Below are 18,216 nucleotides of genomic sequence, written 5' to 3' on the forward strand. Positions count from 1 at the left end.
ACAAAGTCACATTAATTGTATGTTTGTAGTGAGTTTGTCTTTGCACAACGTAAAAAGCAGGAACACATTTCTGTAGGCTGGGTTCAGTACAGCGGATTAATATCACCCAGTGACACAAGGTGCACATCCGCGATTCTAGTAGCTGACAACACAGTAAGTAGGATGTTAGACTGTAGGAATTATGCTTGTTAGTTTAGTGTGTGGCTCTGAAAAGAGCCGTTGTGTTGACGTCTGACGGCCAGTCAGCTTATTTGGAGCTGGTGTACTTGGTGACGGCCTTGGTGCCCTCAGACACGGCGTGCTTGGCCAGCTCACCGGGGAGAAGCAGGCGCACTGCGGTCTGGATCTCCCTGGAGGTGATGGTGGACCGCTTGTTGTAGTGGGCCAGGCGAGATGCCTCGGCAGCGATGCGCTCGAAGATGTCGTTGACAAACGAGTTCATGATGCTCATGGCTTTGGAGGAGATCCCGGTGTCGGGGTGGACCTGCTTCAGCACCTTGTACACGTAGATGGCGTAGCTCTCCTTCCTGGTCTTTCTCTTCTTCTTGCCGCCCTTGCCGGCGGTCTTGGTCACGGCTTTCTTGGAGCCCTTCTTGGGCGCTGACTTGGCGGGTTCAGGCATTTTCTTTCCTCGATACTCGACGAATGAGCTCCGTGACTGAGAGCAGCGCTTTTTATACAGGCTGTATGCTAATATCACTGCGCAGGCCCTCGCATCTCATTGGTGGAGCCGCACAGTGGGCCGGACGTTGTGTTGGAGGGAATTTGTGAATTTTGCTGAAACAGGCGCGCATCTAACAAAGACAGTGGACTGTGTGATTGTGTCCTCGTTTGCTGAGACTGTCATTTGTTCTAAATGAGCAGTAAATGTAGAGCTCTGTGTGGCAGATATGGATGTGTTAGTATCAGTATTATCTTCAGCCAACAATGAAATCATTTGAATAACAATTCCACCTGGTTTCATGTCTCTGTGTTTCTGTAGCGCCCATGTAACCTGGTGATAGTCACAGTTTACCGTCACCAGCACACAGCTTTAAAACTTCGCTGAGTTTTAGCTCTGAGTGGAGATTAAACACTGGGCATAATTAGGTAACTGCATAGTTTTACTGAAGTCTAATATGTCTCACTGGAGCGCACATATTAGACTGAACCCTACATATATATATATATGTACATATATAAAGAGAGGGAGAGCAAACAGTGTGTTGCATTTCCACAGGAACATGGGCAAAAGTATTCATTTGGTGATTTATTCTAATATATAAATGCTGTTCTGTTTCATTTTAATCTGCTGCTGAGTCTCTTTGATGCTGATGGATAACACAGAACACACAGCAAGAACACCTGTTCAGCCAATCACATTCATTCCACTTTGATTTGCACAAACTCAAGCGCCCGTCTCTCATCTTCCTTTTTACAACAGTGTTGTGTTTGACTGGTAGATTTTAATGATCTCTATATTGTCGATTTTCACATCTCTGGAAGAGTTGGCAGTAATAAGGATCATTTTCTGTGGGAGAACAAAGATATGACCCGTGAATTAGATCCGTAGATGACAGTTAGATTAGTTTGATGCTGCCAACACTTTCACAAGAACGCTCTGGAAAAACCCTGAGTTAACTTAGAGAGCTGATAGCTTCTTGTCAACGCTTATCTTGCTTTTTTTTTTCCACGGGGAACTAAAGCCCTGCATGGGATGAGCGGGTCTTAGCCTTAGCTCCGGCTTTGCCTTCGGTAAACTTCATTAAATTATACAAATTAAGAATTCATTTATTCACGAAGGATACACTCAACCCATCCTTCAATTTCTGGGAAAAAAGAGACGCATTTTTCTGCCATTTGCGGCCTGAGGAGGATGCAGTCTCTAAATGTTCACCCCCCCTATGTGTGTTTGTTACTGAGCATTGATGCAGCCACGTACACTGCTGCTACAGTTCAATACATGGTGTCAGAATTAAGAACTTCACGCTGAGGAAGAGATGGCTAAATCTGGACCTCCGGAGCCGTTTGACTTTACACAGCAGGCAGAGTGGCCGATATGTTCCCGAGTGGCATCAGAGTGGCTGTTGGTGCTGAAGAAACTGTGTCTTATTACCTCATATCATGAAAGTGTTGCAGAAAGGTTTTCAGTCACAAGGTAGGAGCGCTTTTACGATTACCTCTTTCTTTTGCTGCTGTCACTAAATGCATATAATATGTACCTGGAGAGAGACAGTATGATGGTCTGTACTAGATGAAAGTCCTCATACTGTCATCACGTCACAGTGTTTATATTTTTTACACCTTATATTTGTCTGAGCTATAATAATACTTTGAGCAACATTAAAAATTCATTCCACAGTCAAATCAATGTTTTAGCTTCACTCAGAATCAAAATGAGACCCACAAACAGCCTTCAGCCGGTTATCAGTCTGTGTCTGCTGATTGGTCTGTTTCAATGACTTTGTCCACAACTTTTAATAAGAGTCAACTGATCCATGTCCACAGACAGAGGCTTCTATAATAATGGTAATAATAATAATAATAATGGAGCTTATTGGTTCTTTGTATGGTTTCTCTCTTATATTCAGATTGTATGGAACTGTGTGTAAAATAAGCAACTTGGGGATCTCATACATACAAGAGTATTGTGCAATAAGTTGCATTATGGGTGTGTTATAATGTGGTTGGCACACAAGGTGCCGAGTTCTTTTTAATATTTTTAACTCTGTGATTAACCCCTGTGCCACTGTTGCTATGGAGGCTTCCTTTGCACTTTGTGAAAACTTTTTGAAACACTTAATTGAAAAAATCTCAGCTTTAAGGTCTCAACATTCACAGGGAGTGTTAGACGTAAGTGCTCTACTGTTTTTCAGCAGTTTGAGCCTGTGAGTTTTTCTGTCTTAAAGGAAGTAAACTCTCACTTAGGACCTCCTAATTCTGCTCAGTGTATTCTTCCTTCTTGTCTTTTCAAGGAATCTCTTCTTGTCATTGGACCTAGTATTCTACTTTTATTAAACGCTTCCTTGTCATCAGATTGTGTACTAGCTGCTTTCAAACATACTGTTGTGCAACCAATTAATAAAAAGAAAAATCTTGATCCAAATGTGATTTCTAACTACAGGCCAACTTCTAAACTCTTATATGTCCATCATTTTGGAAAAAGTTGTTTTAACTCAGTCTGACAGTGAGTTAGTGAGAGTTAGTGACAGTAAGACAAACTCACTCCAGCCTAAAGAGAGGTTTTGTGCACGCTTTTCTTGAGTTCACAAACAGTCTAAGAGCGAGCATAACTGGCAGCTTGTACCTACTTTAATAACTGGTAAATTTCAGAAGTCCAAAACTGTCACGGTCTGGCTGGCAGACCGTGAGGATGAGGGGAATAAGGACCCAAAATGCAGGACTTGATGACGAAGGCAGTGCGTTTATTTACAGTGGTGTAAATCCAAACAACAATAAATCCCCAGTACGATCCCAACTCCCGTTCCGTGTCTTCTCCCTTATCCCGTGCTCTATGCTCTGTCTCCGTTCCCTGTGGACTGTCCGTGTGCTGCCTCCTGGTCGCCACAATTCCTCCTGGGGAAACACGCATACAAAAGGCAGCCGTGAGTACAAAACCCAACGGCAGACTTGCACGAACCTTGCACATTAAACTGAGACTGATGGGAAGTCACTCAACGATCCAGCGTCGAGGAGCTCTCAGCCACACTGTTTTGAAGCTCCTCTGACGAGGCTTCATCGGCACCAGGTGTGTGTGGAGATTCCTGGGTGTGACCGGTCAGCTGGCAGGGCCACACCCACCAGGCCTGAAGGTGCCTGCCACTACTGCACCCTCACACACGCACACACCCATACACACCTGACAGTACACAAACACAGGACAGCAGCAGTGCAGGGGTCCGTTCTTCGTACCTCGCTAAGTAAGTTAGCCGGATTTGATTGTTGACGATTTCGCGTGATCTTGGATCGTTCGGTTCTCCGAAGCCCATCCGGGACTTGCTGTCATAGCAACAGATCCGTAAGCGTAAACCTGCTCGGGAGCAGGCTTACTTTATGTAAACAGGATTAGATCGCGGCCACTCAGGTATGTCCGCTTCATTTATACGAAAGCAACAGCGATATTTCTCCAGTTTTGCCATAAATAAATATTATCAATGTAACTAAAGATAATGTATTTGATTCTTTTATTGATTGCATACAGATACATACAGGTCATTTCCTAAAAAAAGGGAAATGTACTAGTAATCATTCTATTACATGTATTTGATTATTTCAGATGTAATTCATATTTTAGAGTAGTAATAGTAAATTACTTCGTGTAATCAAGATGACAGACCACGGCTATAAAAGCGAAGGTGGATTTGGGAAGTCTGTCGCAGCCATGTCCTGTCCGTTTGTACGCGAGCAAGGAAGGTGCAAGATTGATAAGGAGAGTTTACAGAATTCAGCGTATATTGCGGGATAGACAGGATCCTTCCGTCCTTCCTCGTCCTTATGTATATATATATATATATATATATATATATATATATATATATATATATATATATATATATATATATATATATATATATATATATATACACACACACACACACACACGGGGGGTGCAGGACCACCACCTGTCTTTATTTTTGCCTGCCCTTTTCTTGGTTGCTGTTATAAACAAACAAACAGATTATTTCAGGGTCTCTTTTCAAGAGACTAAAAGCAATATGAGTGATAAATATTACTATTCTGTAGAATATTCTTATATTTCACTTTTACTTGTCCCCATGTTCTAGTGGGTCCTGTTGTGGCTCTAATGCAGGGGTGCCCAATCCCAGTCCTCGAGAGCTACTGCCCTGCAGCTTTTAGATGCGTCCTTGTTCCAGCACACCTGAATCAAATGAATGGCTCGTTATCAGGCCTTTGCCAGACTTGATGGCATGCCGAATTGGTAATCCAACTATTTGATTCAGCTGTGTTGGAGTAGGGATGCATCTAAAAGCTGCAGGACAGTAGCTCTCGAGGACTGGGATTGGGCACCCCTGCTCTAATGTGAAAGAGGATATAATGGAATATGATATAATAAATTATCTACGAGTTCAATTTGTCAGCAACTTTCTGCCAGCCCTCTCTCCTTGCTTTTGCAGCCTTTGCAGTGTTCCCTTGCGTTTTAATTAAACTCTGAAACTCCTGATATCCCTCAATCAAGAGTTCTTGCTCTGCTGCCGTGAAATACTGAGCGCGCGCCTTCGACATCTTCGCCGACCAATCACAGGGTTGCCGATCAATGTTTCTACTATCGATGCGTAGCCTCTTTTAAGCCACCCAATGATCTCGCATTACTTCATCCAGCTATACTAATCGTCAACAACAGGTGTGTTCGGAGAACCGGATTAGCGAGCTCAAGGTTAGCGCGATGATTTGATCTTGGATGTGTCATTTGATCTTGGATGTAGTAAGCGAGGTACGAAGAACAGGCCCCAGAAGACACAACCCTCAAACAACAACCATAATAATAATAATACTAATAACCCTGAGTCCTGGAACCGGGTCCGTGACAAAAACAACTCCCAAACCACCAGGAAGGAGACAACAGAACTGTTTATTTTTACCTTCAATGTAACTTATTTGATCTTCCAAGCTGGTGAGAGGTTGTTGTTGCTTATAAATTCATTTTGTAAGATTCCTGCATGAAATGATTTGATCAGATATTTTTAATTTTATATTTTATATGGTATCATGTAGAGAAAAACATTATCTCTGGGTATCTGTGTTTAGACTGCTGCCCTCGCTGACAGACATGATATGTGTTTTCCTTGTCAGACATTACAAACTGGTTCGCATTCAAGAAATTCTTTAAATCCATTTTACACTTGGCACCATTTGGCCAACTGTGCCATTTATTATAAGTATTTAATATATAATTTCAAAATGCAACATCAAAAGAATATGGTGATTTATAAAGAAATACATTAATATTCTTCCTTTTGTTGTGGTTCTCCTCTGCCTGATAGGAGGTCTGTGTCACATTGACGACAAATGATCCTGTTGAGGAGACAGAGAGGGAAAGAGAGGAGCAGACACACTGAGAACTGGACCAAATCTATTGTTGAGCTTTATTTGGAGTTCATAAAGTGAAGCTGTAAACTAACCAGAGACACATGAAGTGAGGATGATGAGCAGCAGGATCCTGCAGATCATCTTCTTTCTGTGAGAGGAGACAGAGGTGAAGAGTTATCAACACATGAGGTCAAAGGTCAGTCAGTACAGCTAGAAGAAGGAAAATCTACAGTCTGACTTCATTCACTCATTACAACATCTCCAAACAGACATAATGAGGAACTGCAAAAATATCAAAGTAGGCTTGAAGCCTTTTAGAAACATGTTGTAGTTACAGAGTTTGTCCACCAGAGGGAAAAGGTTTTTGTTTGTTTGTACTGTATGTGTTCATGTTATAATAATAACAGTGTTTGAAGGCTTTTCTTTCCAAACAGACAGAAAGACAGACACACACACACACACACACACACACGGTGTGTCAAAAGTTATGCATGGACAGTTTATAGGTAACTCTCTAAGTTGTGTGTTTAAGAAAACTTAAACATAATCATTTATGGCACGATTAAATATGAGAAATTAACCTGAAAAGCTAAAAATATCATTGAGCCAAAAGCTCAATATTACCTTACAACAACAAGGAAGACGATACATTTTAGTTTGTACATGTTTTAATGCTAAATGGCCTGTATTTGTATAGCGCTTTACTTAGTCCTTAAGGACCCCAAAGCGTTTTACACTACATTCAATCATCCACTCATTCACACACTGGTGACGTCAAGTTACATTGTCGTCACAGCTGCCCTGGGGCGCACTGACAGAGGCGAGACTGCCTGACACTGGTGCCACCGGGCCCTCTGACCACCACCAGCAGGCAAACATGGGGTTAGTATCTTGCCCAAGGATATTTGGCATGTAGACTGGAGGTAGGTGACCCGCTCTACCACCTGAGCTACAGCCAACGCAGTGAAGTAACACACTCACTGCGTTGCAGGTTAGCACATTTGAATACTTTTTATTAGTTACCTTATAATGATCACAAAATAATACTTCATGGAATCAGATCAAATGAAATATATATAAATATATATTTGTGGTTTCTGTTTAAATATATTTACTTTACTGGAATACATTCAGTTTATAACAGGGGTGTCAAACTTACGGCCCACAGGTCGGATCAGGCCCGCAAACGGGTTTAATCCGGCTCACAAGATGATTTTGTAAAGTCTAAAAATGAGCTGCAAATTTTCAAAAAAGAAGCTGCTGTTCCATTTGCGTCCATTGGATGGCGCAATAGCAATTGTGAGCTACTTTGTTTTGCCCACAAAATTTAAACCTGATGTGCTTTGAAGCCGTCATTGTGGAGACACAGCTGGCTGGTGGTGATGCAGCTCACTTCCCCTGTCTGAAAATGTGTGCAGGACCCAAAGTGTGACAGACATGAAGCGGTTCAAAGATAAAATAACGGGACTGTTACTACAGTTTGAGCAACGATTTCAGATTTTTGGTGAACTGGAGAAAGACTTCAAAGTTTTTTGCTCGCCGTTCACCGTGAATCCCTCTGATCTGCCCGTCAGCAATCAACTTGAAATAATAGACTTGCAGTGTGACGCGGATTTGAAGAGCAAATTTGCCGCAGCTGGCTTGAACACATTTTCTCAGAATCTCTTGCCAGGTTGCCCCAACTTGACAGCCCTTGCTGCAAAACTTTTGTGCATGTTAGGAACCACATATCTTTGTGAGCAAGTTTTCTCTGTAATGAGCATAAATAAAACAAAACTGCGCTCAAGGCTCACTCACAAGCGCTTGAATCACATCCTGAAGTTGGCTGCCACTCAGGATGTGAAGCCTGATATTGATGAGCTGGTGAAAGTTAAAAGATCCCAAGTATCAGGAGTCAAATAAACTCTGAAACCCCACTGAACGTGCTGCATGAGACACTGATAGAGTTCCGTGATCTGTGATATACTTCTGTAAATCACTGAGGTACTGTGTGGTTGTGTGTTCGTTGTCCTCAGAATTTTCAAATAACCTGAGGTGTTTTGTAAGTAATAGCTATGTTGTGCTTTTGGACACACTGTCCTCAGGCTCTAGCTTTGTTTGTTGTGTTGATCGTATTAAAACAAAGAAAATAATCTGAAGTAGTTGTTTTTAAGTTATATATACAATGATTTTACTAGTCCGGCCCACATGAGAATAGACTTTTCTCCATGTGGCCCCTGAACTAAAATGAGTTTGACACCCCTGGTTTATAACAAGGATATTTTCCTCAATAATTATTTGAATAAATAAAACTTGCAATTACTGTTTTTATTTTGCCTCAATATAAAAATATATTTAAAAAATGTAAATAAAGTAAGACAATATTCAGTTTAATGCGGTATCCCAACATTGCTTGTGCCAACTATTTTCTAACCTTCACAATTCTCAGGACCTTCTTCCTCATTTTAAAGTGTGTCTGTTTGAAATAAATGCATTTATTAAATCATATATGCACACACAAATGAATATCAGTACAGTACGAAGAGTATAAAATTGTGAGTGTCTGTGAATGAATCAATGCAGCTTAACAGTTGCCTCAACACGCTTTATATTATAAGGTAAAGACTCTGAGATAATACAAAGAAACCCCAACAATCCGATGACCCTCTATGAGCAGTTATTAATTCAATTCTAGATTTAGCAGTATTGATAAATTGTCAATATTATCTGATCATTGCAGTCTCAGCATTCACACAGGTGAAAGAGGCCCCCTCCTTGATTCAGCGATCGTCTTTCCCTTTTCACATAAATGTCCTCCTGGACTCAACACTCAGCGTTCCTCCCTGGTCAGCATTTGTACATCCTCATCATTGAAAGAGTGTCCACTCCTCTGACATCAGCAGGGCAGACCAGCAGTGTCCAAAGTCACTTAAATCAGATTTAATCTTCCCCCTGATTCTCAGTCTGACTTTCAACAGGTTGTCTTGGACCTGTCTACAAATATTTATTTTAATGAGTTGTTGAACATATGTATGTCTGTGAAGGTTCTCAGTCATCCAGACGCTTCCAAGTTCCTTCGACTTGAACTAATGAAAATGGCAAATGCATAACGATTTAAAATGTCATGTCTGACACTTCAGGCCTTGAAATGTTGAAGTTCTTCCAGAAAAGGATGATTGAATGAAGGAGCTGGTCCTGATGGGGATCACGCTGATATGTTTACTGTCAGCATTTTAATCACAAATTAATGGCTGTAGATTGCAGCCATTGCTCTAACACTATGTATACATATAACAGGGCTCATGCTGCTTCTTACAGTTTGAGCTACTTCAAGCTTTATTTCTGAAGAGCACATTAGCTTACTAAAAACAGTAGCTAGCTAATACTGTTGGGACATAATTTTTAAGCAAAGATGATCAGACAGTCATGTTAGCATGTTAGCTTCAACAGGTGGTCAGGCTGCCCACAGGCACACACTCGGACATTCAGCTCTACATTTCCTTGCAGAGTCCCTTCATATTCTTAATATATCCATGATATATCCATGCTCTGTTAGCTAATATAGGAGCTAATCCCATAGTTAATTCCAAAGATAATTCATTTGTAAATATAATAGCTAATCTGTGAGCTAAAAGGAAAGGAAAATGCATTAGCCTTCCATCATCACCATTTTAAATATCAGCAATAAATCTTTGATTTTTAAATACATTAACATATTTATCTTTTTAATAACGTACTATTAAAAAAAAATAATAATGATTTTAAAAAGTGCATATTTTATTGCACATTTCATTACTGAAACTGCAAATATCAGTGTAATGAAATCAAACTCTGGGAGGTGGAGTTTACATGGGGACCGAAACTGTAGGAGAGAGGAACCACAGCAGCAGCATTAATGGAGCAACAGCACTACAAATGAAAGCAAAACATTAATAGAGTTAAACATGTTCATTTAGATATGTGTTTATAGATGTTTTATTAATTACAGAAATATTATTTTATCTTGTGGATGGAAAGGAATGTATGTCACTTTTATCTATGTAGCAAATACTAAAAGAACATATTAAGATAAAGGGTAAATGACCCAGAAAACCTTCTGGTTGATGTAGAGGGAACAATGACCTCAATCTAAATCCTGAACCATTAATCAGGAACTAAAGGTTCATCTTCAGCTTCCGAACCATTTTTGTGCTCAACTGAAAACTCATCATGTGCTTTCATTTTTCACACACACACACACACACACACACACACACACACACACACACACACACTATCACTCAGCTTAACTCAACTACCTCAAAGCATTGAGACTGGGCCTCTTAGTTAGCTAGTTTAGTGTTTTCTGTTAATTTATGTTGTAAATTTATGTTGCATGTAGCACCTTGGTTCTGGAGGAACGTTGTTTCGTTTTAACTGTATATGTTTCGTTTTTAAAAGTATATGGTTGAAGTGACAATAAAGCCAACTTGAACTTGAACTTGAAGAAGTGGGAGTTATGTTTAGTTATAAGTGTTACTGTAGTAGTTATTATGTTGAGTGTTTAGTTGCATTGTTTTTTTGGTTGCAGAACTCATTTATTTTCAGGTACTGCAGTGACTGATTCATAGACAGTCTCTTCTTTAAGCATATGATTTTACTGATTTTTTATTTTTCCAACTGGAACTGATTGAAATTTATCACCTAAAACATTTTAAAGATGGGATGTTCTTTTAAAAAAGGGTCTTCAAATCACTCCTCTTCCCGGAATAAGAATAAGCTTGATATCGCTTCCCTACTCTTCTATAAACACACCAGTTACACTCTGTACACATATATCTGACAGCTGACAGCCCCCACTCACTGCACAGACACAGGCTGTTAAGTCTAGTTTCACTTCGACAAAAGAGAAACTCACAGACACACACCGAGTAACACATTCATTTGTTACTGCCAGGACAAAAGGCACAAAAAGTAGCTCAACTGGAAGAAGAAATCTTCTCTTGTTTGATCTGTTTGGATCTACTGAATTATCCGGTGACTATTTGCTGTGGACGCACCTACTGCATGAATTGTATTAAAATATATTTTGATGCAGGGGACAGGAAGGGAATCCACAGCACAGGAAGACTTTCACACCGAGGCCTGTCCTGGAGAAAAACATCATGTTAGCAGCTTTAGTGGAGCAGCTGAAGAAGACTGGACTCCAAGCTGCTCCAGCTGATCACTGCTATGCTGGACCTGAAGATGTGGCCTGTGATGTCTGCACTGGGAGGAAGCTGAAAGCCATGAAGCTGAAAGTCACTGAAGTGGATGTTTTACTGTCACCACCAGAGCCAAAGACCAGAGCTGAATTCTTAAAATATTCATGTGAAATCACACTGGATCCAAACACAGCAAACACACATCTGTTATTATCTGAGAGGAACAGAAAAGTAACATATATTTTATTCTGATCATCCAAACAGATTCACTGGATGTCATCAGGTCCTGAGTAGAGAGAGTCTGACTGGACGTTGTTACTGGGAGGTGGAGTGGAGAGGGAGAGGAGTTGAAGTAGCAGTTGCATAAAAGATTGTCAGCAGAGCAGGGAGCTCACATGAATGCGTGTTTGGATACAATGACAAATCTTGGTCACTATGTTGTGACACAAATAATTACACTTTTTCTCCAACAAAAGTCACACTAATGTGTCAGGTCCTCGGTCCTCCAGAGTAGGAGTGTACCTGGATCACAGAGAACATCTGCACTCGTCATGATGAGGTGATGAAGATTTTCTGTCGTACTGATCAGCATCTGTTAAGCGGGTTTATGTTTTGAGTAGCACTTCTGTTTTTATTGTTTTTTGTTTTGTTTTTATTGTTTTATTTATTGTTATTTATTTATTGTTAACTGTATCATCATTATTTTTGCTTTAATTATTACCAGGAAGGAAACAGATGCAGCCGTTGTGGATCTATTTTTAGCAAACATCTGCAGCATTTTTACATTTATAAGAGGTTCAATAGTGATTTCTTGATGATGTTTTTAATCATGTCTTTAAATATTGATGACTCTAAATGTTCACAGTAATATAACATACTTACTGTGTCATTAAAATAGATCAATAGACTTTATGTTGTCCTCATAAGTTGGGAATCTGGAATTGCTTAATTAATTAAATATTTGAATCTTAAAGTTTTATGATTTATTAGTTTATTTTATTTCATATGTGTATTTATTTTGTAAAACCTCTCCACGTCTTTCAGAATGGAAACACTGATACAGACAGTTTGCAGCTTGATACTCATGTTTGTGCAAATATAGTCACATGATCACTCTGCTGTAAACCTGTGTAGTCAGTAGATGGTGCTGTTGGACTGTGTTTGTCTTTGTGAACGCTGCAACGTCAGAGTTAGGATCTACTTAGTTTAACACAGAAATATGTGTACGAGTTTTAGTTTAAGTAATTATAACTGTTATATAAACCTACAGACGTGACATGAATCTAAATGTTATTTCTTGTTGTTTATTTCCTCTTCAGAGCAAACCTATGCACACTCACAGATTACAAAGGCTGTAAAACCTGTACTGTGCCCTTCATTACTGTGCTGTGAAAATATCTGAGCCAACTAAATAAATGACTGGACTGCATTTGATTGGCTGCTGCTTGTTCTGATCGACACCCCCAGAAAGACACGCAACACAAAGAGCCGCAATATGTACCAGTTATCAATATTCTGATTGGCTGACCTCCATTCCTATGGACTCTGCCTTCAACCACACAGACCCCCTCACCACCCCCTGTCCCGCTTCAGCTACAAGTACAAGTTTTGTACCAGATTTCTCTTAAGAAGAGCTGCAAAAGTCGAAGCTCACAATGTGTGAATTTGTGACTCAAGAGGGAGAAGTCAAGCTTTCAGGGCCGAGAGGCCAGCGTGAAAATGAACCCAGAAGCAGACTCAAGTCACGGCTGTGTCAACTTCAAACTGATTTCATTAAAGACACAGATAGACAACTGTAAAATGTTACAAGGTGGAAACTTCTGAGAGGCTGGATCCACTGTAACAGAGGAGAGCGGTATTATTTCCAGTGCAGATGAGTTGTACTGCAAGAAGATTGCTTCCTTGACAGGCTGGTGAATCTGGGTTTTGGAGGGAGGGAGACCTTCTTTTCTGTACTGATGGATGGTTACAGTGAGCAGGAAAGCAGGCAGGTGGGTTTCCAGATTCTCCACAGGAAGTTGGGTGAAACAGAGCGACGGCTCCTGGCAGGTAAGATTCAGGCAGGCAGCTGGTTGGAGGGAAGGACCAGTGACAGAAGGAATCCAGATAAGAGTGGAGGTGAGTGGATAATGATCTGGAGGTGCAGGAAACTGGAGACACAAAGAAGGTGAAATTAAACAGAGGAACACTTGGAGCAAGCAGAACATGGAGGCTGATTTAAAACTACTGTTTAGATGAAAATCTGGCAAATACTGGAGCTCCGAGGTGGACCATAAAACTTCCACACTGATTGCAGACAATGAGCCACATGTGGAGGCAGATGTAGACCCAGAACTTCACCTGGAGGCAGGACCTGAGCTTTGAGTAAGAAAACATTCCCTAAAACACCACCGACACCCCGAATCATGACACGAGCACTTGTATTCACTGATCTGAGAGGTTGGAGTCACAGAGTTGTGGTTCCAAGTAGTAAAAATAATAAATAAGAGTAAAATTTGAAATGCAAGTCTGCAGCTTTCAATGTATTTGTGAAAATATCAATATCAATATAAGTGAAAGAAAAACCTGTTCTACACATTCTGACCTTTTATTCTGTAAATGTTCACATTTTGCAGCATATATAACCTGATATTCAACGGTTAAAAACACAAAAATACTTGCAGTAAAAATAAAGACACTGGCTCTGTGTCTGAAAGCCAAATGTCTCATATTTGAAGGATTAATAACTGTGTAATATTTAATGATTTTTGTGTCTGAATGTGAACATTTTTGAAATAAAAAACAATTCATGGTATAATATGTGCCATGGTGTGACAGTGTGACAGCCTTTAATTTACTTGTCATTCATATATTATAAATGTAAAAACTGATCCGCCTCCTTTGTTCATGTTCAAAGTGTTAAACAAACAGCGTCTACGTCAAACTGCTCCACTTCCTGGACTGTGTCAAAGCCTGATAACTCCTCCCTCTTCTTCCTGAAACACTGTGAATGTATTTCCTTGTTCCCTCCCCTTTAGATCTGCAGTTTGAAGATGGGTATAACAAACATGTTGTAACATTCCAGAGCCGACAGGCTCCATTCACTGCAGAAAAGTATGTTATGACATCACAGGTCAGAATGCTTTCGTTTCTGCCAAAGAGAAACTGAGAGGAGAAATGGCACAGAAAGGAGTTCAGCTGGACCGAGAAACTATTTCTTGTTCCATCTGTTTGGATCTACTGAAGGATCCAGTGACTACAGCCTGTGGACACAGCTACTGCATGAACTGTATTAAAAGTTTCTGGGATGAAGAGGACAGGAAGGGAATCCACAGCTGCCCTCAGTGCAGGAAGACTTTCACACCGAGGCCTGTCCTGGAGAAAAACATCGTGTTAGCAGCTTTAGTGGAGCAGCTGAAGAAGACTGGACTCCAAGCTGCTCCAGCTGATCACTGCTATGCTGGACCTGAAGATGTGGCCTGTGATGTCTGCACTGGGAGGAAGCTGAAAGCCATCAAGTCCTGTTTAGTCTGTCTGGCCTCTTACTGTGAGAAACACCTCCAACCTCACTATGATGCACCTTCATTTAAGAAACACAAGCTGGTGGCCCCCTCCAAGAAGCTCCAGGAGAACATCTGCTCTCGTCATGATGAGGTGATGAAGATTTTCTGTCGTACTGATCAGCAGAGTATCTGTTATCTCTGCACAATGGATGAACATAAAGGCCATGAAACAGTCCCAGCTGCAGCAGAAAGGACTGAGAAGCAGAAGGAGCTCGAGGTGAGACGACTAAACATCCAGCAGAGAATCCAGGAGCGAGAGAAAGATGTGAAGCTGCTTCAACAGGAGGTGGAGGCCATCAATGGCTCTGCTGATAAAGCAGTGGAGGACAGTGAGAAGATGTTCACTGAGCTGATCCGTCTCATCCAGAAAAGAAGCTCTGATGTGAAGCAGCAGGTCAGATCCCAGCAGGAAACTGAAGTGAGTCGAATCAAAGAGCTTCAGGAGAAGCTGGAGCAGGAGATCGCTGAGCTGAAGAGGAAAGACGGCGAGCTGGAGCAGCTCTCACACACAGAGGATCACAACCAGTTTCTACACAACTACCCCTCACTGTCAGCACTCAGTGAGTCTACACACTCATCCAGCATCAATATTCGTCCTCTGAGGTACTTTGAGGATGTGACAGCAGCTGTGTCAGAGACCAGAGATAAACTACAGGACATTCTGAGAGAGGAATGGACAAACATCTCACTGACAGTCATTGAAGAGGATGTTTTACTGTCACCACCAGAGCCGAAGACCAGAGCTGGATTCTTAAAATATTCACGTGAAATCACACTGGATCCAAACACAGCGCACACACATCTGTTATTATCTGAGGGGAACAGAAAAGTAACATTTATGAAACAACAACAGTCTTATTCTGATCATCCAGACAGATTCACTGGATGGTGTCAGGTCCTGAGTAGAGAGAGTCTGACTGGACGTTGTTACTGGGAGGTGGAGTGGAGAGGGGGAGTTGGTGTAGCAGTTGCATACAAGAATATCAGCAGAGCAGGGAGGGGCGATGAATGTGTATTTGGATACAATGACAAATCTTGGGCATTACATTGTGACACAAACAGTTACATATTTTTTCACAACAAAGTCCGAACTGTCCTCTCAGGTCCTCGGTCCTCCAGAGTAGGAGTGTACCTGGATCACAGAGCAGGTATTCTGTCTTTCTACAGCATCTCTGAAACCATGACTCTCCTCCACAGAGTCCAGACCACATTCACTCAGCCGCTCTATGCTGGACTTTGTCTTTTTGGATTTGGAGCCACTGCAGAGTTGATTAAAGTCAAATAGACCTTTGAGCTTCCAGTTTGTTGTTCTTGTCTCTCTTTGCTGTTGAGAGCTCACTGTTGTGCTGTTTCTTCTCTGCACAGAGATCACTTTATGGCTGCGAGTTTGACATCTTATGATTGATTGTCTGTAGTTACCTGTAAATTTACCTGAAACTGTATTCAAATCAATGCAACACTTTTTCTCTGTTGAGTCTTTGTGAACAGATCAGAGTGACATGTGAGAAATTTATTTCAAAACAGTTTCCACTGGTTTCCTGTGTACAACAAGAGTAGTAGTAGTCATGCACCAGCTCCAGATCCTTCACTTGGATCTGCAACGGTTTCTTCCCCCGCATATCAGTCCTCTCCCCCGTCACCGTCATCAGCTGGGTGTCGGTGGGTGACCAACCGGCTCGGATCCCAGGGAGCACCCCAGGTCGTATTAGGGAAATGGTAGACCCCCTACCCACCACGGCCTGGTAGGGCTGGTCCTCAACACAGCAGCTCAGGCAGAGTCCCTTGATGTGCCCGACTCAGCCCACCACCGTGCATTGCCCTTGGAGGGTGGCAGGAATCTGGAGTGGTGGTCCACTCATTAAACTGCTCCCCCCCTCGTTTCCCTGAGGTTGCGAAATTCTGGTCTTCGGGGCGGGCGCCGGGCAGTCACGTGCCACGTGGCCAGCAGCGGTCGGTCGGTCGACAGGGACGCTCTGGGGCACCAAGGGCTGCAGTTGGCGTATCTCCGCGACCTCCCCCTCCCTGTTGCTGTCCGCGGCTCTTGGGGGGGTCACCTGCTGTTTAGGTCGCGAGACAAGCACCAGCTTATCCCTTTCAGCCTCAAGAAGCACCTCATGGAGAGTTCGAGGCATGGCCAGGCGGACGTGTTGGCGCAGTCACTCTGGAAAGAGTCCTCGCAGAAAAGCATGCAGGCTAAGCTCCTCACGGGCTGCTGTTGGGAACTCCGGGTAGCCACGACGAGCATATAGCAACATATCAGCTGCAAAGGAGCCCAGGCTCTCCTCTGCCCGACGGCTCCGGTTGGTCAGCTTCTCCCTGCTCTGATCAGTGGAGTGCCGCTGCCCAAATCACTTCTCGAGGGCCATGGTGAGGGCCTGGAGCTCATGCTGTTCTGTCGGGGCTAGGTCAAGGAGTACCTGCAGTGCATCTCCCTCTAATGCTAGCACTAGGTGTGTAGCAGCCTCTTCGTCGCTCCAGCCACTATGCCTCGCTGCTAGCCAGATTTGTGAGAGGTAGGGCTCTAGCGGGGTTAGCCTGTTGTATTTTGGTACGTTAGCTGGCATTGTGGGCAACACGGCTCGCTGTTGGGGGCTCGGCGTGTCGGACAACAGAGGCAGCCCACGAAGCATTGTCCTAGTGTCTGTCACGAGGGGCCGCTGCTTCCCCGCCTCCTCAGCCGCCGCGGTTCGCTCACGCCGTCGGGACCCTTCGGGGGATTACATGGCTGGTCGCTTCCTCCCGCCCCAATCCCCAGCTCCCCAAGCAGCGAATGCTCTCCTCGACGGCCTCTGAATGTCTCTCTCCATTCCGGCGAGAGTGAGCTATCGCACTTCTGACACCAATGTGGCGAGCTCATTCCAGGAGGAGACAGAGGTGTCATTTGGTCTTGCTTCCCACAAGTTAGCCAGGGAGCACAGCCGTTTATTAGCATTCAACAGAACAAAAACAACAACCACACAAAGGCACTCTCTCCACCCAGGAACACGCACTTGCAGAGAGAGAGCGTCACCCGTAACCATGGCAACATAACGCTGCCGCCTGGAACAACAGAACATAGCTGTCAAACCCCAAACAGCCCTGACCCGCTACAATATGGAATTATTTAGCAAAGAAAAAAAATGATAAATAACTCTATGTTTTATACTCTAGATTCCTTAAAGTACCCGTTACTTTGCTGACACCACTGCAAACCCTTGGCCTTCTCTTGATGAGCTTCATGATGTAGTCATCTGAAATGGTTTTCACTTCACAGGACCGTCCCAGGCAAGGAAGACCAAGAGTCAGCTCTGATAATGAAGATAAATTCATTCGAGTCACCAGCCTCAGAAATGACAAGTTAACAGCACCTCAGATTAGAGCCGAGGTAAGTACCACACAGAGTTCCAGTAGCAGACACATGTCTACATCAACTTTTCAGACTGTGTGAATCAGGCCTTTATGGTCAAATAGCTGTTAAGAAACCACCTAAGGAAAAGCAACCACCT

The 18,216-nt window shown here is 42.5% G+C and overlaps 2 protein-coding genes across 2 annotated transcripts; one reads left to right on the forward strand and one right to left on the reverse strand.

Moving 5' to 3' along the window:
* Window positions 1-55: 55 nt before the first annotated feature.
* LOC120435769 (histone H2B 1/2) lies at window positions 56-639 on the reverse strand. The gene has a single exon (XM_039605878.1). It carries the CDS (start codon window positions 620-622, stop codon window positions 248-250), a length of 375 nt encoding a protein of 124 aa, XP_039461812.1. The 5' UTR covers window positions 623-639; the 3' UTR covers window positions 56-247.
* Window positions 640-14,294: 13,655 nt separating this feature from the next.
* Window positions 14,295-16,259, forward strand: LOC120435752 (tripartite motif-containing protein 16-like). The gene has a single exon (XM_039605842.1). The coding sequence runs from the start codon at window positions 14,346-14,348 to the stop codon at window positions 16,014-16,016; it is 1,671 nt and encodes a 556-aa protein (XP_039461776.1). The 5' UTR covers window positions 14,295-14,345; the 3' UTR covers window positions 16,017-16,259.
* The last annotated feature ends 1,957 nt before the right edge of the window (window positions 16,260-18,216 follow it).

This window comes from Oreochromis aureus, linkage group 3 (assembly GCF_013358895.1).
Source record: "Oreochromis aureus strain Israel breed Guangdong linkage group 3, ZZ_aureus, whole genome shotgun sequence".
Classification (NCBI taxonomy): domain Eukaryota; kingdom Metazoa; phylum Chordata; class Actinopteri; order Cichliformes; family Cichlidae; genus Oreochromis; species Oreochromis aureus.

What these genes read in the sequence shown, in the direction of transcription:
- LOC120435769 (XM_039605878.1), bottom strand. Translation starts at nt 622, where the DNA reads ATGCCTGAACCCGCCAAGTCAGCGCCCAAGAAGGGCTCCAAGAAAGCC.
- LOC120435752 (XM_039605842.1), top strand. Translation starts at nt 14,346, where the DNA reads ATGGCACAGAAAGGAGTTCAGCTGGACCGAGAAACTATTTCTTGTTCC.